Here is a 20968-nt window from a genome sequence, read left to right on the forward strand (position 1 = left end):
TTATGTATTCTGAAAATACATAAATGAGGATTGATTGAAGTATTCAGTTACTTTCGGTCACTTCCTGTTTCACCGGAAATGACTACAACTTTTGCTTTTTAAATGGTACCCTCGGTATTTTTGACTTTATTTGATAGAAAATGACATTTAATATATTTGACGTGACTTTTGACGTTTTCAATTAAAAATTAGTACCTATTTTAAATTTCCATCTATAATTCTAGCCATAAATGTAGCGACAATTTGACCCAAAATACCACATATGTGGTACAAATTATTCACAAAATATGCAATAAAAACATACTTATTTCCATTAGGATGAAGATAAGTCGGATGCATCGCCAGGTAAATCGGATACAGATACGGCAGTGAAGATGAAAATTAAGCTCGGAAAAGGAAAGAAAACTTCCGGAAAACGCAGAAAGAATGTTAAAAAATACGTTTCAGAAGACGAGGACGATGATGACTAGAAGATTTCGATGATTTTCGAAAAAAAAATTCAAAATATTGATGTTGTTTACTGTTTTTATTCCTGTTCTATTGATGTACATGTAGTTACTATATTTTGGGGTAATACTGCTTTTCGAATCTTCATACTTCGATACAAAAAGTAACAAAACCTCAAAATATACTCAAGAATTTTTGTCAAATTGACACTAAATTTTATAGATTAATGCTTGTTCCAAAATAGCTCTAAATGTGTTCCTTTAAATTTCCAAACAGGTTTTTTTACAAATACACTGAGTGCAAAAAAAAACAACGGATAAATTTCTCGTCGAATTTAAAGTACTATATTTTTTTATTTATATATTCTATTTTCATGAATTTTTTGATAAACTGTGTATAAATATGTATATCTACTTTAATTGGTGAACTCAGTTTTTTTATAAACTTTTTCGCTTTATTGAATAATCATATATCATTGTATAATAGATGGGTAACCAAACTTTAACTTAAAACAACCTGTACAGTAATTTCGTGAGTAAATTTTCCCAAAACAGTATTTTTCGGTCAGAACCATGACTCCCTAGCGTTTTGTTTTTTGAATCATGTCAACACATGCCTCATTGGTTAATTTTTAAGAGCAAAATTAACTTGCTACCGACAATTTGCAATTTTTTCAATTATCATTACTTATCAATATTATTTTTGATTATACGAAGTAAGTTTAGTGACTATTATCATAATATCATATTGACAATTACATTTTATATACGGTAATCGCAAAACATTTTCCTATGCACGTCATCAAACATATCAAAATTGAAATGTATATATTTGTTATCATTTAACTTTATTAACTTATTTTAACTTTTCATTTTACTTTATAGAGCAAATGATTTAACAGATATTTTATTTAGATTAAAGCTGCCAAAATTACTTTAAAGCGATTTTTATTATCGCCTTATTGGTCACATTACGCCGCGATCAGCAACGTTGTTTATTATTTGACAATTATAATGTCAGTCATTATTTTGTATAATATCGTGTTGTTGTTGAATCTTTGGAAGCAACCCAAAAATAAAATGCTCAGGAGTCATAATTCAAAGGGAAAAATCATGTTTTAGGAAAATTTATTTACAAAATTATTGCACAAGATGTTTTAAAACTAACGGAAAAAATAACCTTGTATTTTTTATTAAAAGTCATATTCTAAAGCTTGATTTTCATGCATCCGTTGTCCGACGATACGTTGATACGATATTAATTTTATTGGTAGAATTTAAAGACCTTGATTGGTTAGAAAATAACGCAGTTTTTAAATTTATTGCATTTTCATGCCTCCGTTTATCGGATATACGTTGGTGTCATTTTATATTTTCGTTTCCATAACGATTTTGCTATTTTACTTATATTTTTATTAAGGTTGGATTAAATTTGTCAAAAAAGTGTCAAAACGTCTGTTATCGTATGAACGGTGCCGTTGACGGGCTGAAGTAAAATATTTGCAGATGAATGTGGCGCGAAAACGCTATGACCAATCAGAGCACCGTCGGACCATCGTATCAACGTATAACGGATGCATGAAAATCAAGCTTAAGCCCGTGGTTACATTGGATGCGTGTCCGTACTTTTTTTTGGTCATACGTGCTCGGACGTGCACGCAGCAAAAAAATGGTATCTACGCAGGCGGTTACATTGCATCGGAGTTTGCGCGTCCGTGCACGTACGTCGATTTCCGTTAGTCGGATGAAAACAAAAAATTTTTTTAATACGTGCACGTCCGAGCGTTCGAATTTTTATATCTCTGGGTCCAATACATTCCCGAACAATTTGAATATTTTTGAATACCAGGTTTATTTTTATTTTAGATATATTAATATTGCTGGAAACATTCTAAAATATTCAAAAAATTTCACCGGTTGCTGTTTTAATTCACCAAACATTTTACATATTCATTTTCTTGCCCTTTTCTTGCATATAAATCATTTACCTAATATTTTCTTCTGTTCATAAGTAGTTATTTTAACATTAAATCTTCAGACAGCATCAGAGTAGTGGCGTCCGTTTTGACAAACTCAACACACAGGACACCATGAACGCGCATCTAATGTAACCACTAAAATAAAATAGTCGTGCGACTAAATTCCGTCAGAGCTCGCACGTATAAAAAAACGCACGGACCCGCGTCCAATGTAACCGCGGGCTAAGGCTTATAGACAATTGAGTTTACGAATTAAAGTTGATATATTAATATACTGTTAGCTAAACACTTTACATTTTACGAAACATTTTTCCGTTGCGCTTTTTTGCATCTGAGTGTATAATTACTAAATAATTTCATCATTCAGTAACGACCAAATTGCTCCAAAAATTAGTTTAAAATATTGTTAAAATTTAAAAACCAAAATTAAATAATTAGAATGCTTTCGGACACAAAAACTCTAGGTTGTGAATTATGATGGTAAACTTATTGAATAGTTTTAAACAAAATTGATGTGATATTAAATTCTTTTTAGATTCGTTTTTAGACTTCCCCATTAAGCTCAACTAAATAATGAGATACTTATAAACTGTTTCTGCATGCTTATTATCAATGTGTTAATAGAAGAGCAAGAGAAAATATAAAAATCTTGACAGATCAGTAAACTTGTGAAAAAGTTCGCAACAACTAGAAAATCTTAATATTGATTGATTGAAAAAAGTATATGCAGGTATCTTTCAGAATGCAAACTAACAAAAAAAATCTTTTTGACATATAAAGGGTCCAAGGGAAAAAGCGCCATTTTGCTATAATTCAATTTTACTATAGTTCAATCCTAAAAAAATAATTATATACAGGGTGGTCCGAACTGTATTCCGGAAACTTCGGCAGCATATTCTGCATATAAAAATAAGTTAAAAAGTTTGTTTAAATGTATGTCCTAAAATGCGTAGTTTCGGAGATAGAGGGTGTAGAAGTTTCATTTTTATTTCGACTTTTTCCAAATAATTTCTGATGTAACGTCAATTTTTAGATGAAAATTGGTATCTGGGAGTTTTTTGCTATGAGAAATTTGATTTTGATGTCAATATGACTCCTATTTGTAGGGGGTGCCACCTACATGTGTCTTAACTGTTTTGAAGAGTAACAACTTTTCGTCCGTACCTGTATAAAACTACCGAGTAAAAAAATATACATTTACGAAGTTTTTTATGTAAAAAAAGTCTCTTGGTAAAAATCGTTACGAGTAATAGTTTGAATCGAAATGCGATCAGAATCTCGTGATATTTGGAATCGAAATTATCAATTCCTGTGATCATTGACATAAATTAAACATGTTAACTAAATAGTTATTAGACTGAAAGCATAAATTTGAAAAGTTTTTGTGCCAGAAATTCAACAGAAACTGTTTTATCATTATTTTTTGCAGAAAAATTTATGGTTAATTTAAAAGCATAAAAATTTCCTAAATTTATTATTTCAGTGTAACTATCTACTCAACGTGTTTATTTTTTGTCAATAATGACATGTTTTGTCATTATCCATTCTAAATATCTTAAAAACGGTTGCTCGTAGCGATTTTTACCAAGAGATATTTTTTGGGTAAAAAGTCACAGAGATGTATATTTTTTTGCTCGGTAGTTTTATACGGGTATGGACAAAAAGTTATTACTCTTCAAAACATGTAGGTGGCGCCCTCTACTAGTAGGAGTCATATTGTCAATATTGGTGTCACCAAAATCAAATTTCTCATGTCAAAAAACTCCCAGACACCAATTTTCATCCAAATATTGACTTTACTTCAGAAATTATTTGGAAAAAATCTAAATAAAAATGAAACTTCTACACCTCCAAAACTATGTATTTTTGAACAAATATTTATACGAACTCTTCTACTTATTTTTATCTGCGGAATATGCTGCTGAAGTTTCCGGAATATAATTCGGACCACCCTGTATATAAATATACTATAATATAAACAATTTTACTATAGTTCAATATTAATTTTGTCTCAACCCTGTATAACTTTTTGAATTAAGTTTTATTTGATTTAAAGTACAATAGTTAATTTAACTATATATATTAGGCTATATCGGGTAAATTCCAATTTAGGTAGCTTTTATTGTAATTTAAAAATTGTTCTTTATTTCTAGAAAATGTTAAATATGTCAAAAACCTTATATTTTAGTCATATACTTCTCTTATAAAACACACCTTTATTTTTCTCCCAAAATCCGAAAATCAAGGGCGCCACCCTGTACATGTATGAGACCGAGACTTTGTTTTTGACCAAGTGTTTTTTCGTCTTTATAATTGCAACTATATTGATATTTTAAAAATTTAAATTTTTTATTTCTTATGATTATTTATAGGACAGTAAAGAAAAATATTACATAAGGCTTCTTGTTGATTAACGTTGTTTTGTGTAATTTTAGTGAAAAAACACGGTTTTTTGAAAATCTACTGAAAAATGCATATGTAAGGATTTTTGTAGTTCGTGAAAATGTGCTTCTTTTGTTATACGGTTTGCTAAAGAAATCCCTTCAAAACTTTTTTTCAATAACTCCATAATAAAAAAAATTGTTACGAACTTTTTTGTACGTCCGAAAAAAAAAACGCCATCAGAGATGGCTTGGAAATAACGATTGTTATCAGTTTGTATGTAAAATTATATGGGGAATGTCATCGATCTTCAAGCCAACTGGACGCCGTTTTTCAATCACCCGGTATAAAATAATTAAAAAAAAGCAATTTTACAGAAATTAAGATGACTTTTAAAATTTACTATTTATGATATATTTTTTATTGCTCTTTGAAAAGCGTATTTCTTTCGGTGCCATTAAATGGATGTGAATAGTTTTAAGTGAAAACTGCTCAACTTTTTACGCTTGACAATTTTATTTCTTATATTACTTTTAAATCTATAATGCAGTGCAATATATTTTCGTACATCTTTTCCTACTAAGTGCAATATTTTAAATATTTTTACGGTTACTACTAGATTATAGTTTAGAAATTAAGGCTACTTTTTATGGTTTTCAAAAACCATATATTTATTTTCCGATACTTAATATTTTGCATAAAAAAATGCTTCTTGTTACGTTGTATTAGACTGGTGTGATTAAATGTAATTGATATCAGTGTTCTTTTAGTATTATTTAGTTGTTTTTAACCATGCTAAATGTTTCCTTTTTATTTTACCAGGTGTTTTATAGTTCAGCTCTCAAAATTCGGATGTCCCAAACAGTAAGTAAAGTACTCTTAGGCTGTATTCCGTTGCAAAACCAGGCGAACCAGACCGGTAACTACGGTAAAGAGCGGTTCCTGAAAAACATCGGTTTGATACGGAATGGTTTGGTAAAATACTGGAAACGTCAAATGTTGACGTTTTCTAAATTTCAATACCTCTATTATAAAATTTATCTTTTATGTATTTTTAATGTACCTATTATCTGCTTTTACGTTTGATTTTTCCGTACCTCAAAGGAAATAACCATATACAGGGTGCGTCTCAAAAGTGGATCACCCCTATAACTATTTCATTTTCTGATAAAAAAAACGAGATTTGGTATGTTAGTATATGACATAAATTAGGATTCATTGACCTAATCAATTGTTTTTGGTCACTTCCTGTTTCACCGGAAATGACTACAACTTTTGATTTTTAAATAGCATCCTCGTTATCATGTCAACTTTTGACATTTTCGCTTTAAAAAAATCGTATCTTAAATTTCAATCTGCAGTGCCATGGCTGTATTAAAAATACTAACTTTTAATCAAGGAGCCTTGGAAACATAGATTTGATCGTCTAATGTTTTTCGTGTCTTGTCCTGGCCTGTTAAAAGATACTCTAATCTATTTTTAATTAGTGATGGGAAAAAACGATTAATTTCAATAATGAGTACTCGAGTTTCAAGCGATTGCAATAATCGAGCGATGGCTCGAGCAGAATATCGCTCGTATTTAAAAATACGATTTTTTGCCCGTCGCTTGTTGTAAGTACCCGTTAACGCCAAGCGCCAAGCAGTAACTTGCGTACGCAGGGCACATATTCTTTCGGTAATGGACGGCAAGTAGCAAGCGACGAGCGATTCCCTTGATCGCTTGATTTAGTTTATTTCAAAGCATTGTCGATGTAGGTCGTAAAAGTTTGTCCCTCAGATACGCAACGGACAACGTCGTATAAATGCTGCAATGTATGTAGAAAATTCGCTCGGCTTTTTATCGAGTAAGTCACATTAAACTCGGATTTCAATTTATTTCATTCTAGGATCGCTTGCGTTCGTTACTCGCGTTACTCGTCACTTGCATCGCTCGTTCACAATCGAGCGATGTCGGTTATTTCAATAATCGAGTACTCGAGCGAATTTTCGCTCGATTTATCCCATCACAATCAAAATTTATAGGGTATTTTCTGTTGAGCTAGAACTATGACATTTGGCAAGTACTAGCCCCTTATACTACAATTATAGGAAAAAATCTGAAAACTATACATTTATAACTAAATCATAAAAACAAAAACTATATGTCTTTATATTGAACCCTTGGTGGGCGAGTCTGACTCGCACTTGTCTATTTTTTTGTATCATAATTTAAACAAAAAAGTCCATAATTTCTGTTTGATATAATAGTATGCTTTATTACTCTAAATCTACCCAAATTACAAAGCACTCCATTAATAAACTAAAAAGTATTTACGTATACACCAGTTACTTATATAAAACTCAGTAAACTGAGTGAACAAAACATGTCCTCTTTTCTACAGTATATAAATATCATATACTTAATTCTAATTGATATTATATTTCGTACATATCCAAGTAAATATTTTGTAAGTGTTACGTTCTTAGCAATAGATTTGTAAACTGAAATAATTACACATCTACATTAAAAATTAATCTTGTAATACAAGAGAGATATTTTTAAGAAATATAATATTCAGCTATAAATGAATAATACTACACCTATGAAACAGCATTAAATAACCTCTAACATATTTGCATATTATTATCTAAGCAATTGAAATATAGATATTTATAAGTCCTATGCAATACTGCTTGAAATCTGAAATAAACATTGTATGGAAAAAGTGGAGGTGTCAACTATAAATAAACTAAATTTGGAGGTGTTTATTAATCGACTAAATTACTTAGTAACAAGCAGGGCGAGTCACGATGTCAACCTTTTAGACCCCGTTCACACTGAGCGACTTACAAATCGACGCATGGTTCTATACGCTTTAAGCTTGATTTTCATGCGTTCGTAAAGCTTGATTTTCATGCATCCGTTGTCCGACGATACGATATCATTTTTATTGGTTGAATTTAAAGGCTTCGATTGGTTAACCGTTTCTAACCAATTATCCGTTGATACTATGGTCCGACGATGCTCATGCTCTGATTGGTCATAGCGTTTTCGCGCCATTTTCCATCCGTAAATTTTTTACTCCAGCCCGTCAACGGAGAACGTATCATAACGGACGTTTTGATGCTTTTTTGTCAAATTTAATCTAACCCTAATAAAAATATAATAGTACATACAAGAGTTAATAACGTCGGAAAAACGAGAATTTTAAGACTGCTGGTTCTTTAATTATATCTTTTGCTATGCTTTCCTGACCGAAGTGCGGACCGTCTGTCTGCCGGTAGAAATTTTCGTGTGTTTTACGGGATTTCTCGTTTGAGTAGAGATTTTCACATTAATTTGCTACTCTTTTATGAAACTAAATATGCTACACATATGTTTGTCCCAGCCTCCTTAGTTTCTGAAATACGGGGCGAATTTGTAATACGCAGTAGTGAACAGATGTTGAATACAGATATGATGCGCAGCAGTAAACGCAATGTCTACCGGCAGCCAGACGGTCCTCACTCTGTTCAGGAGAACATAGCAAAATATATATTAAAGAACCAGCTTTCTTAAAATTCTCTGTCGAAAAAAAAAACATCGCTAGATCTTTCGGAAATCGGAAATCTAACCCTAAGAAAAATATAATAGTACATACAAGAGCTAATAACGTCGGAAAAACGAGAATTTTAAGACTGCTGGTTCTTTAATTATATCTTTTGCTATGCTTTCCTGACCGAAGTGCGGGCCGTCTGTCTGCCGGTAGAAATTTTCGTGTGTTTTACGGGATTTCTCGTTTGAGTAGAGATTTTCACATTAATTTGCTACTCTTTTATGAAACTAAATATGCTACACATATGTTTGTCCCAGCCTCCTTAGTTTCTGAAATACAGGGCGAATTTGTAATACGCAGTAGTGAACAGATGTTGAATACAGATATGATGCGCAGTAGTAAACGCAATGTCTACCGGCAGCCAGACGGTCCTCACTCTGTTCAGGAGAACATAGCAAAATATATATTAAAGAACCAGCTTTCTTAAAATTCTCTGTCGAAAAAAAAAACATCGCTAGATCTTAGACTATAAGTAAAACAGCGAAATCGCTATGGAAATGAAAATATAAAATGAAACCAATCATAAGCAAATCGTACATCCGATGAACGGAGGCATGAAAATGCAATAAATTTAAAAACTGGGTAATTTTCTAACCAATCGAAGTCTTTAATTCAACCAATAAAATGAATATCGTATGGTGGGATAACGGACGCATGAAAATCGAGCTTTAGGCGCGATTTTCACTATAACGTACCGCCCCTGTCACGTCGAGCCACCGGCAGGCCGCCAACCACCACGCCACCATGCGCCGCCATATTTTTAAATTGCCAACAATGAACGTATTCACGCTACCCGTAACGTCGTAGTAATTAACGCCCATCTCCCATTTACATCACGTTTTCTGTCTGTACGTGACGGTGACGGTACGTTAGTGAGAATCGCGCCTTAATCCGGAGTTTAACCATAGTTTTTTTATTGCAAATAATTATTCTTCACACAATTTTATGATACCCGTATTTTTTTATTTTACTTCAATCTCATCCCATTTTTTTTTAAATTAATCAATATTAAGAATTTCAAATTTACACTTTTGCAATCTCTGACGTCACCTATCAAAAGTGTCACGGTTTGCCACCAGAGACGCTGGAGGCCGGCGTCGAAGCTGTTTGAAATCTAACTTTGAACCCTCGAACGCCTCGAACATCCGAACAACTTTGGTAGTATGTAGTGCTTCGATAAAAATGGCAGTTAATTATAAAAATTTAAGTCTTAATTTCTAATAGTAACAAATGTAAAGGTAAATTTAATATTGGGGTAATAAAGAATAATCCCACATAAAAACTTATTTTTTAACGATCTTTATAAAAATAGAAAAATATAACGTGATTTTAAGATATATGGTGTAAATACGGTAGCAGAGAACTAGACACGCCATAATATTATTCTTCAGAGGCTCGAGCCTTCTGTCAACTATTCAGTCAAATTTGTATTGAATTTGATTTATTAGTTATTCCTTAATTGTAACTTCGTTGCATTTCTTTTTGTATCGAGGGAGTACTTTTAAATCACTTCAATTGAATTTTATATTAAAAATAACAAAAATTTACTATGATTAAACACCGGATTGTAGCATACACACAGGGCGGCACAGTTTCAAGCGGCGTTGGCTTAACGGTTCGACGCATGAATCGACCTATCAACCCATGTATACGGATGGTACTGTTCACACTGTATTTTGATTACCAGCAGCAGCGTCGCGACTTGGTATGAACGGTAACGTAAAGTCAAGTCCTGCTTGATATGAAGGGTCAAGTAACGTGGAACGACTGAGAGTGCGTGTTGAGCCGCTTCTAGAGTGAAAGGAATGCTCGACAGTCGAATGTAAGTCGCTCATTGTGAACGGAGCCTTCATATTCTTTTTATATTTATTTTGGTTTGAAAAAAAAACAAATATGATATAGGCGTTAATGTTCAATAAGCAACAAAATGTTTTTATTAATTCATGCTTAATGAGATGTTAAAATCAAATTTCTTGCCATTTGCCTATTTGATATTTTTCCAAACCAAAATCATTCAAAAGGTATAAAGGTAATTTGAAACACTAATTTTACATTCAAAACGGTATAACCTTGAATATAAGGTCACAATAATGGCTAGGAACTCTCTCTAAGGCCTAGTTAATCTGTTTGGTTATTGGAATTCTATTACATAATATGTACACCGTTTAAGCTGGTTCTGAACTTGGCTTTCAAAAAATTCTGAGGTAACCTCCGATAAAAATTGATTATCCATTGAGGCATACAGGTTGTTAACTGGATAGTTACTTATAGGGGAACAGAATGGCAACACTGCCTATTGAGAACGCATGCACTTATAGGGTTTTCTGCCGACTCGTACTATGTCTATCGACGAGCGGGCCGAGGTTGCCGTATTTCAACCATAAAGCTCTTGCCGCGAGTAATAAACAAATTAACAACCTGTATATGAAAAGATGATTTGAAGAAAACTCGAAAAATATACAAACGTTGGAATTGCCTTATTTAAGTTGCTCATATTAATTAAATTCTTATAATAATGTTGAGAACAGTGTCTAGTATTTATCAGCATACGTAGGTTGCCTTTTAAGTTTTTACAAGCGCTTGTTTCTTCGGTTGTACTGGACACGTCGCAACCATTCCATTAGAGGATCGAAGAACTGTTAATGCCGATGGTATACAACAATTTGTTTGCCAACGGTCTTCGATGAAATAAGGGAAAAGAACAAAAAACGTCGCACCATTGTTCATCACGACAATGCCAGCTCCCATAAGGCACGTCAAACAACTGAATATTTGAAGGAGAAAAACATCGAATTAAAATTTTAATTAAAACATCTCATTGCCCGTATTCACCTGATTTATCGCCTAATAACTTTTTCTTGTTCCCCACTGTCAAACAAAAGATGTGCGGACAGCGATTTTCATCATTTCAAGAAGCTGTTGAAGATTTTCAAAACCATGTTTCTACGATATCAGCTTCAGAGTGGAAAAAAATGTTTCCAGAATTGATTTGAGCGTAAGCAAAAATCTATAGATCTTAAGGGCGAATATTTCAAAAAGCAATAAAATACTTTGTTTCGAACTTGTTCGTTTCCGTTTCGCCTTTTTGTAAAAACTTAAAGGCAACTGACGTATAAGCAACTAATGTAAATTTAAAAAAGGCATCCATTTTTCTCAAAGAGACCTGGTTCAAATTAAAAAAGGTAGAAAAGAGACTTTGAGTCTTTTTTCTACCTTTTTTAACTAATGTAAAGACATGCCAAAGACTAATAATCACGTATTATGTTTTTAGTTGTACAACCATGAATCTTCTCAGTCTAGCATATTTATATATCGGTTTCGCATGTATTTCCCGAATAAAAACATTCCCAACCAAAAACCGCTTAGAAATCTATGTGCATCGTCTCTATACAAGAACTGTCACTGAAACTGAGTTGAGAATGATCGTCCACTTTCCGTGAATAACGTGTCAAACTTTTACGTCGCAATTGTCGGTCTTGTATTTCCCTCGATTTACAACATTAATAACTGTTTCTTTTAGATTCACCGCAATTTTTTTTATTTGATGTTATAGTCATGTTACAGTTATTTAGTAATGAATTAAAGTAAAATTTGATAAACTGATTACTCAATACCAATATATTAATGAGAAAAAAGAATGAGAAGAGCCCTTTGCTAAGGTTATTCCTAACTTTATCGCTAACTAACTATATTCAATTCATAAAAAAAAACTCATAAAAGAAATATTATTTGCAATATGTTTTTCCTAAATAAATGTTACTTTTTCTTTCTCGTCCTCTTCTTCTAATCATCATCCTCTTCCTCGGATATGTACTTCTTAACGGAACGTTTTGGTCTACCCCTCTTTCTCTTTTCTTTTGGTTCCTTTTCTTTCTTCTTTTTCGGCTGTTCTTCATCGGAATCATTTTTAGCTTCGTCATCGTCCGAATCGTCACCTTCAATCTTCTGTCTAGCATTGGAAAAGACCTGGAAAAAAATACATTAGCTAATTACAATAAAAAAATCAGGGTTTAAGGAAACGTTGTTTATTATTTTTAAACTAAACGTTTTTTTTGGTGGTATAAAACACTTTATTGTTTTAAACACTTCTTCAAAAAAGTACAGTATATTTCGCCACTGTACAAAAATAAAAGTTATTTTTAAGTCCGTGGTTCAAATCTCACGCCGAACAAGACTTTTTTTTATGCTTATAGCGCGATCTTATTGCATTGGTTTCACTCTTTTTGGTTGGATTGGTTTAGTTATTTGGCGGGTTGGTTAGCGTGGTTATTTGGAGGGTGTTAATTAGTTGGTTATTTGGTGGGGTTGGTTGGTTTTTACTAATTTATATTTGTTGTTTATATTTTTTATTAGTGTCGAGGTTAGTTGCGATGGTTATTTGGTGGGGTGGATAGCGTTGGTTAGTCCTTATAAAATTTCTATACTTCATAAAGCCGTTAAGTGCGTCACATCAATGACGTCAAACCTATTAACGGCATTTTAGTAAGCTACCGTTTAACGGCAGTTTAAGTACAGCCTAAATTTAATCGGACCTTTTAAAAAAAATATTTTTTTTTCAGAAACTATTTGAGACAGAGTTTACCAAAAATTCTTTTAACTACTGCTGAGTAAATGAATTTCTAGTATAGTATGACTTTTTTTGAAACTTTAGTTTCGGAGATATAAATTTAAACGGACCTTTTAAAAAAATATTTTTTTTTCAAAAACTATTTGAGACAGAGTTTACCAAAAATGCTTTTTATAACTACTGCTGGGTAAATGAATTTCTAGTATAGTATGACTTTTTTTGAAACTTTAGTTTCGGAGATATAAATTTAATCGGACCTTTTAAAAAAAATAATTTTTTTTTCAGAAACTATTTGAGACAGAGTTTACCAAAAATGCTTTTTATAACTACTGCTGGGTAAATGAATTTCTAGTATAGTATGACTTTTTTTTGAAACTTTTCGTTTCGGAGATATAAATTTATTCGGACCTTTTAAAAAAATTATTTTTTTTCAGAAACTATTTGAGATAGAGTTTACCAAAAATGCTTTTTATAACTACTACTAGGAAACTTTAGTTTCGGAGATATAAATTTAATCGGACTATACCAGATAAGCGTTAAGCATTTTTTTGTTCGTTAAGCAAATTTGTTTTATTAGTAAAATACCACTGACAAATTGGTCTTCGTTGGATTGGTGTTTATTAAAAATAACTATTATTATTTTGTAGATTTTCTTACAGTGGCGAAATACCCAGAAGACTTTTTTGAAGAAATGGTACTTCTTTATCAGAATTTTTTTTTTCTTAGATGCCTTTCCAATATCAAGAATCACGTTTAACAATGAATTTTAAAGAAATGCTTAGAACAAGTAATGGGGTTTTAAAGATTTAAAACAGCTGTTTTTAAAGAAAATGTTTAAAACGTAACCCTGAAAAAAATATAATAAGTATATAAATAATAAAATAATAAAGCAAAAGAAAAACGAAACCGATACTTACTGATTGTAGTACTATACTGTCCTCATAAATTAGGGATGCTTCTTCATTAAATATCTGTGCATTTTGACATAACAACATAAAATCTCGCTCCAGATCGTTGAAGTCGGAATACTAAAACCAAAAATGTTTAATACGAATCCAACAAAATTGTCTATAGACAATAATTTTACCTTTCCATCTTCAATATAATTCAGGATTTTGCTAATGTCGATCGGTTTCTTAATGACAGAGTAGTATTCAGGGTATTCCTTTTTATTTGGCAATCTCATAAATTGTTCACTGAGTTGTCTTTCATCCCTAAAAAAACAATAGATTTGTTTTTTACTTATTAAACCGTATGATAAAAACAATAATACCTGTCAGTATAATTAACAATAATTGTTAATAGTTTTTTCATTTTCTTCTTCAATCTAGCCTCGCTATTGTTGCCAGCGTTCTTTCTTTTTCTTTTTTGCGGCGTCTCGTCTTCATCAGACTCGTCCTTCTTCCTGCGTTTCCTTCCCCTTTTTCCTTTTTTAGCTTTTTCTTCTTCCTCTTCGTCATCGTCATAATCACCGTCTTCGTCAATAGCCTAAAATATATATAATAATTATTTCACTGTCAATCCAATTTTAGATAACATCTGTTTTTACTTTTAGCCATTCTTTTTCTGTGAGACTGTCCGCATAATCGACTTCTTTCCTTTGTCTGGTACCTCTACCCAATATTGTGTCGTTTTCATCTTCGTATTTCCATGTATCCACTTCGTCAACGTCCTAAAAATGTATCGATTTAATAATTTCAAAACCTAATTGTTTATGGTAGCCAAACCTTAACTAACCAATCGGGCAATTCTTCCTCTTGAATGAGCCTGTTAAGCATTCCAATTTTTTCTTCTTCGACTCTTCTTTCGGTGTCCATCTTTTGGAAAAGTTGAAATTCGTCCTCGTTTCTGGCCACCATTTGATTTACGGTTTCGTCGTCTGGAACCTCATTCTCTTCCTAATTTATAACAAAAACAAATGAAATTCTTTATGGAGATCTAATACAATTTGAAACTACTTTTTTCAGAAAAATGCGATAAGTGCCAATTTCTTAATTTTAGGGTTTTACCCATGATACAAAGAATACAAGGTATGATATTGCGCAGGTTGGTCACTACGTCACAGGTGATAAACGGCACCATTGGTCGGCAAGCTCCGCGCGCCAATTTCAAATTGTCAAACAGATGACATAATAAATGTGAAAATAATTTTACAAATGTCAAGCTCGATGATTTGACAAAACTTTTGGGGTTATGTCCTAATTCTTCCCTATTTTAGGTCTTTTTTTATTAGTGGCAATTGAACAATATGGATATTTCTTTGTATGGCGTATGACGTCACAGGTGGTATGCGCAAACTGAACGAAACTGGAGCCGCTATCGATCATACCTTGTTTTCTTTGTACCATGGGTTTTACCTATACAGGGTGTTTCTAAAAACATGTGCCATCTCTCGTGGGGAGAGTCCTCACGTAAAAATAAGATTTATTTTTCATACCAATATAGGTCCGATTCTGCTTTGTTTCATAGCTACAGGGTGTTAAATGGTGTGATTTTATTAAATATTACACAAATATTATTATTATTGGTTATCTATTAGTCCACCCTATAGCAATTTTTAATAAAAAAAGAATGGTATTTAAGTTAATTACAAAAAACCTAATTTTAAGAAGTTTTGACATCCTGTAATTTTAAAACTATGCATTTCCATACCCATGTTTATAGGAACTTTTCTTCATATTTTTTGATGAGGAATCATTGAGTATTTATTTAAAACTTTCGCAAGTTAACAAGTTGCTATTAGACTTGGATCAAGTCAAATTAATAAAATTGTGTTTATCTCATTAAGGAGGCCAAAATCGACAAAATGTCAAGAGACAACTTTTAATCGGCATTAGACTGTTTACACTATTTTGCTAACAAAAAAAAGAAAAGTCAGTGGCGTACATGCTTTTTTTAGAAAAATATTCCTGTGATAACCCATATGCACGTCCCTGGTCAATATGTCGACACTTTTTTAGCTTTAAAATATGTCGCATTTATAGTAACTTTTACACTCAAAATTTTATTCAAAACGCTAAAAGTACTTGGACGAAATTTATAATTAATCGAAAACATATTAAGACTTTAACACCCTGTAGCTACGAAACAAAGCCGAATCGGACCTATGTTGATATGAAAAATAAATCTTATATTTATGTGAGAAATCTCCCCATGAGAGATGGCACGTTTTTCGAAACACCCTGTATACAGGGTGGTTCGAACTGTATTCCGGAAACTTCGGCAGCATATTCTGCAGATAAAAATAAGTAAAAAAGTTCGTATAAATGTATGTCCTAAAATGCTTACTTTCAGAGATACCGGGTGTAGAAGTTTCATTTTTGTTTCGATTTTTTCTAAATAATTTCTGAAGTAACGTCAATATTTGGATGAAAATTGGTCTGGGAGTTTTTTGACATGAGAAATTTGATTTTGGTGTCAATATGACTCCTACTAGTAGAGAGCGTCACCTACATGTGGATTAACTGTTTTGAAGCGTAATAACTTTTTGTTCGTACCTGTATAACACTACCGAGCGAAAAAATATACATCTCTGTGACTTTTTACGTAAAAAATATCCCTTGGTAAATCGCTACGAGAAACCGTTCTTAAGATATTTAGAATGGAAACAGACAATACATGTCATTATTGACGAAAAATAAACACACGTTGAGTAGACAATTATTTTACTGAAATAATAAATTTGGGAAATTTTAATTTTTTTTAAATTAATCATAAATTTTTCTGCAAAAAATGATGATAAAACAGTTTCTGTTGAACTTTTGGCACAAAAACTTTTCAAATTTATGATTTCAGTCTAATAACTATTTAGTCAACAGGTTTAATTTATGTCAATGATGACAGGTATCGATAATTTCGATTCCAAATATCTCGAAAACCATTACTCGTAGCGATTTTTACCAAGAGACCTTCTTCACGTAAAAAACGTCGTAAATGTGTATTTTTTTACTCGGTAGTTTTATACAGTAGTACGGACGAAAAGTTATTACTCTTAAAACCAGTTAAAAAATATGTAGGTGGCGCCCTCTACTAGTAGGAGTCACATTGACATCAAAATCAAATTTCTCATGTCAAAAAACTCCCAGACTCCAATTTTCATCGAAATATTGACGTTACTTCAGAAATTATTTGGAAAAAAATTGAAATAAAAATGAAACTTCAAACCAAACCAAACCCTGTATCTCCGAAACTAAGCATTTTAGGACATACATTTATACGAACTTTTTTACTTATTTTTATCTGCAGAATATGCTGCCGAAGTTTCCAGAATACAGTTCGGACCACCCTGTATAGTAGGTCTAACTGGCTCCTATCAAATGTATAAACTCTTCAGGGCAATAAGCCATTAAATCCTATGATATATGCCTAGTAAAAACATACATACAGGGAAAGAATCTGATAACTACCAGACGTCCAGGGACATAACTTGAAAGTCCATTTAATTGAGTCATTTTTTTTTTCTTTAGACAGGACACAGGACTCACTGTGTCCTGTCTAAAGCACGGCCAGTATCCTAATTAATGCGTTACCGCGTGGTTGTAAACGGTCGTGAGTTGCTTTAGGCGTGCGTTGTGTAGCTATTATGCACCTTACATATGGAGCGGACTGTCCGGACGCATATCGTATGTATTTTTAAGGTTTTAGGTAGGTTCGAGGGAGTACTTTACCCCTATGCCTCAAACGTATCGGTCCTTGAAAAAGCTAACTGCGAGAGCGTTGAAGTCATGATTATTAAGTCCCGCTTAAAATGGGCTAGTCACGTATGCAGGATGCAAGAAAACTGCCTACCGAATCTCTTCTTTAAGGTGAGCTAGTAGACGGTAAGAGGAAACCGGGTGGACAACTTAAAAGGTACAGGGATATTTTCCATAAAAACTTAATGGGGATAAGCATGCGGAATCAGTGGGAGGAAGCAGCGCAGAATAGAACGCAAAGGAGAAGAATTGTAAACTCAGTTAACGACAACAAAAAAATCAAGAAAAAACAAAGCAATGAGATTTTTGAATGTTCGGAGTGCAGAAGAGAGATAACATCATGTATCGGGCTTTTCAGTCACAGAAAAGAAGCCTTGTGTAACCGTCTTCTGATGCGTGTCAAATACTTGTCAGCGAATAATGGCAGTAAGTAAGTAAGAAAAGCATATTTCAACAGGATATTTTAGAATTTCTTTATACAGAATTTGGAATAAAATACTTATACACTACTTCCAAAAGTACTACAACTTATACATATCAACGATACATCATCATTATCATCAAAAACAGAATTAAGCTCTATGTAAATATACCGTCCTTTTATTTTAACTGTGAACATAGGATTTATATAGTGCAATGCTATTCGGCAATGTTAATGTGTAAGTGTAACAGTTAATGCATAGATTTGAATGATTAACATTTTATTTTAAGTCAATGTATACAAGAAATAATACGCAAGTTACAAAGAGTAGTTAAAAAAAATAATATTTTGTCTTTTAAAATAATTTATTTTGCCTAACTAAAAATACCTAGTTCTTGCTTAAAAAATTGCATAAATTTACAAATTTTGAATAAAAAAATAACATATTATTATTATTTCATGTCTATTATTTTTTTGTTGAAAAAACTGCATTACGTGTCAATAATTAAACAAAATGTTGAAAGATTGGTTATAACACTGATTTGCAAATTACAATGGTTAACGCCTATGTTCACAGTTAAAATAAAAGCACTGTATAAGGAAATATACAAAATATAATTTAAAATTCGTAGCTTAGATTTGTTGGTTTAGCTGTGTGTTAATAGAAAACGTGTGTTCTAATGAAATATATTTCCACAATTTAAGTTTTAAATTTTTTCGATAAAAAAATAAAATGGAAATTTGTTATCTGGTATATTTCAAGGGTTCTCTATCAAGTAGGTCCGAGGGAGTACTTTCACCTGTGCTGTCAATCTGCGCATGTTTTTGGCAATATGGCACGTCCGTGAGCGGATGTTCCGTCAAAACGAGGGATCGACGAATGGCCATCGGACGAAATTATCCGAACGGATCATCCGCCCCATGTGAAAATCAGATCGAATACAGATCGAACATTATGAAAATATTCCTATAAAATCATGGTACGTGTTCAATCAACGGTCCGCTCTAAGGCATAACAGAGACGACAAGCACGGATGACCCGCGCGGACCCACTGAAACAGCAGAATTTTGATTTTTATTGTTATGCCAAACAGTGCAGTGTGTTAATATAACTGTAAATTCCCGAACGTATCCTTGAAGATCTACACTGCCTCTTATATGAGTGTATTTTGAATTTTGTTTTAGTTTGTTAGGGTAAATATTTTCATTAAAATTTTTCTGTTTTTCAAAGTTTAGAGTTTATTTCATTTCCTGTTACTTTAATTAGTAAACCTACAAAACATAATTATTACAGGTATAGTAGTTGGCACATTATACGTTCTGAAGCGTTCTCTAGCTCTCCTGTAAAATTAGTAAAATGGCGCTTATCATGTTTCTCCCCTGGACCCTTCCTTTGATAATAATTTATTGGTATCTTCTAACGCAATATGCGACACTGATTGCAAGCAAAAAAGAATACCGAAGACAGTAGTTTAGCTCTTACCTCTTCTTCAGTTCCATCATTGTGTAAAATTGCATGAAGGAATTGCTGTCGCTCAGACCCCGTTGACTTTTGATCGAACATACCAGCCTGGATAACTTTTTCGTCCATAGTAAGTTTGTATTTAGCCGCGGCTAGAATTCGCTCTTCCACCGAGTTAACTGTCATCAAACGCAACACCCTAACCTCGTTCTGTTGCCCGATACGATGAGCACGATCTTGCGCTTGCAAATCCTGTAATTAATTTTATAGTATACAGATTGATGTATAAACATTGTGGTATAAGCCTTTTATAATATGGAAAGAAAGTGGATAGCTAATTTTATACTATAAGATTTATCATATCATCAGATGCAAAAACACTAATGGAAAAAATGTTTGGTTAAGTTTAAAATGTTATGCCGGGTCCAGACCAAGCAGACAAAACAGTGACAAGGCAGAAACATTCATGTTTTACGACAAAGTTGTGACAAATCCAATACATTTCTGTGACATTTTCGTCTCATTTTTGTTTTGTTTCAAAAATTGGAGACTTTTCAATGTCCCGTCTCGAGTCGGTAAAGATCAAAGTGTCTATGTTTTGTTCGTATATTTTGCGACAAGTTGCCGGCGCAGTGTGGATGGCGTGTGCTGCCAACAGTAGGAGACCAGTGAAATCACACATGGCTAATAAAACTCATTGGCAACAACTAACTTTTTACCTTTTGTCATTGCGGTGTGGACAATTTGTTTCAAGTTTATCTTGTCAGAAGTCTCCATTTTTTGTGACAAGTTTGTCTTGTTTTTTTTTCAAAATCGTGTTTATTTTTTGTCGCCTTGGTCTGGACCCGGCATTATATTTGTTTTATTTTTAGACCTATTTACCTGATTTTTTAGCAAACTGTATATAAATATATCTACTTTAATTCGTAAACTCCGTTTATTAAAAACTTTAGTATTTGACTTATTATACAAGGTTAATTGAATAGTTGTTTTTAACCTATTTTTAAAACACCCTGTGCAATAATTTTCATGAGCAAATTTTCCTAAAACATTATTTTTGGGTCAGAGCCATGTCTCCTGAATATTTTGTTTTTTGAGTCATGTCTTAGTCAACACATGCCTTAGTTAGTTTTTATTAAAATTAACCAAGGCATTAACTTTTTTTAATTAAATCTGTTAGTGTTACTAATATTTATTAAAACCAAATAGCCCGTATCGTTACTTGATAACGTTTTTTTTTTTTAATTTTAATATAGAGTTCTAATCAGTGTCGATATGAAATTACGACAATAGCCACCAAAGCCACCTCATGATATTAAAAAATAACATCATAAAGTAATGATAGTTGAAAAAATTGCAAATTGTTAGTGGCAAGTTCATTTCGCTCTTAAAAATTAACCAAGACATTTGTTGACATGAGTCAAAAAACAAAATGCTGTG

At 32.5% G+C, this 20968-nt stretch overlaps 2 protein-coding genes across 2 annotated transcripts in view; one reads left to right on the forward strand and one right to left on the reverse strand.

Annotated features, from left to right (window-relative positions):
* LOC115883870 (ATP-dependent helicase brm-like) overlaps positions 1 to 1286 on the forward strand; it is a 220412-nt gene extending 219126 nt beyond the window's left edge. The window contains exon 30 of the mRNA XM_030902283.1: positions 318 to 1286. Coding sequence (XP_030758143.1) covers positions 318 to 470 — 153 coding nt within the window. The 3' untranslated portion in view covers positions 471 to 1286. The remainder of the gene's footprint in view (positions 1 to 317) is intronic.
* A 9696-nt stretch (positions 1287 to 10982) lies between these two features.
* Positions 10983 to 20968, reverse strand: part of LOC115883927 (ATP-dependent helicase brm-like) — a 39419-nt gene continuing 29433 nt past the window's right edge. Inside the window, exons 22-28 of the mRNA XM_030902356.1 lie at positions 19550 to 19780; positions 14679 to 14849; positions 14501 to 14623; positions 14225 to 14439; positions 14039 to 14165; positions 13869 to 13979; positions 10983 to 12350 (exon numbers count right to left, since the gene is read on the reverse strand). Coding sequence (XP_030758216.1) covers positions 12168 to 12350; positions 13869 to 13979; positions 14039 to 14165; positions 14225 to 14439; positions 14501 to 14623; positions 14679 to 14849; positions 19550 to 19780 — 1161 coding nt within the window. The 3' untranslated portion in view covers positions 10983 to 12167. The remainder of the gene's footprint in view (positions 12351 to 13868; positions 13980 to 14038; positions 14166 to 14224; positions 14440 to 14500; positions 14624 to 14678; positions 14850 to 19549; positions 19781 to 20968) is intronic.

Source organism: Sitophilus oryzae, unplaced genomic scaffold, assembly GCF_002938485.1.
Source record: "Sitophilus oryzae breed Bouriz unplaced genomic scaffold, Soryzae_2.0 scaffold_2006_pilon_pilon, whole genome shotgun sequence".
Classification (NCBI taxonomy): Eukaryota; Metazoa; Arthropoda; class Insecta; order Coleoptera; family Curculionidae; genus Sitophilus; species Sitophilus oryzae.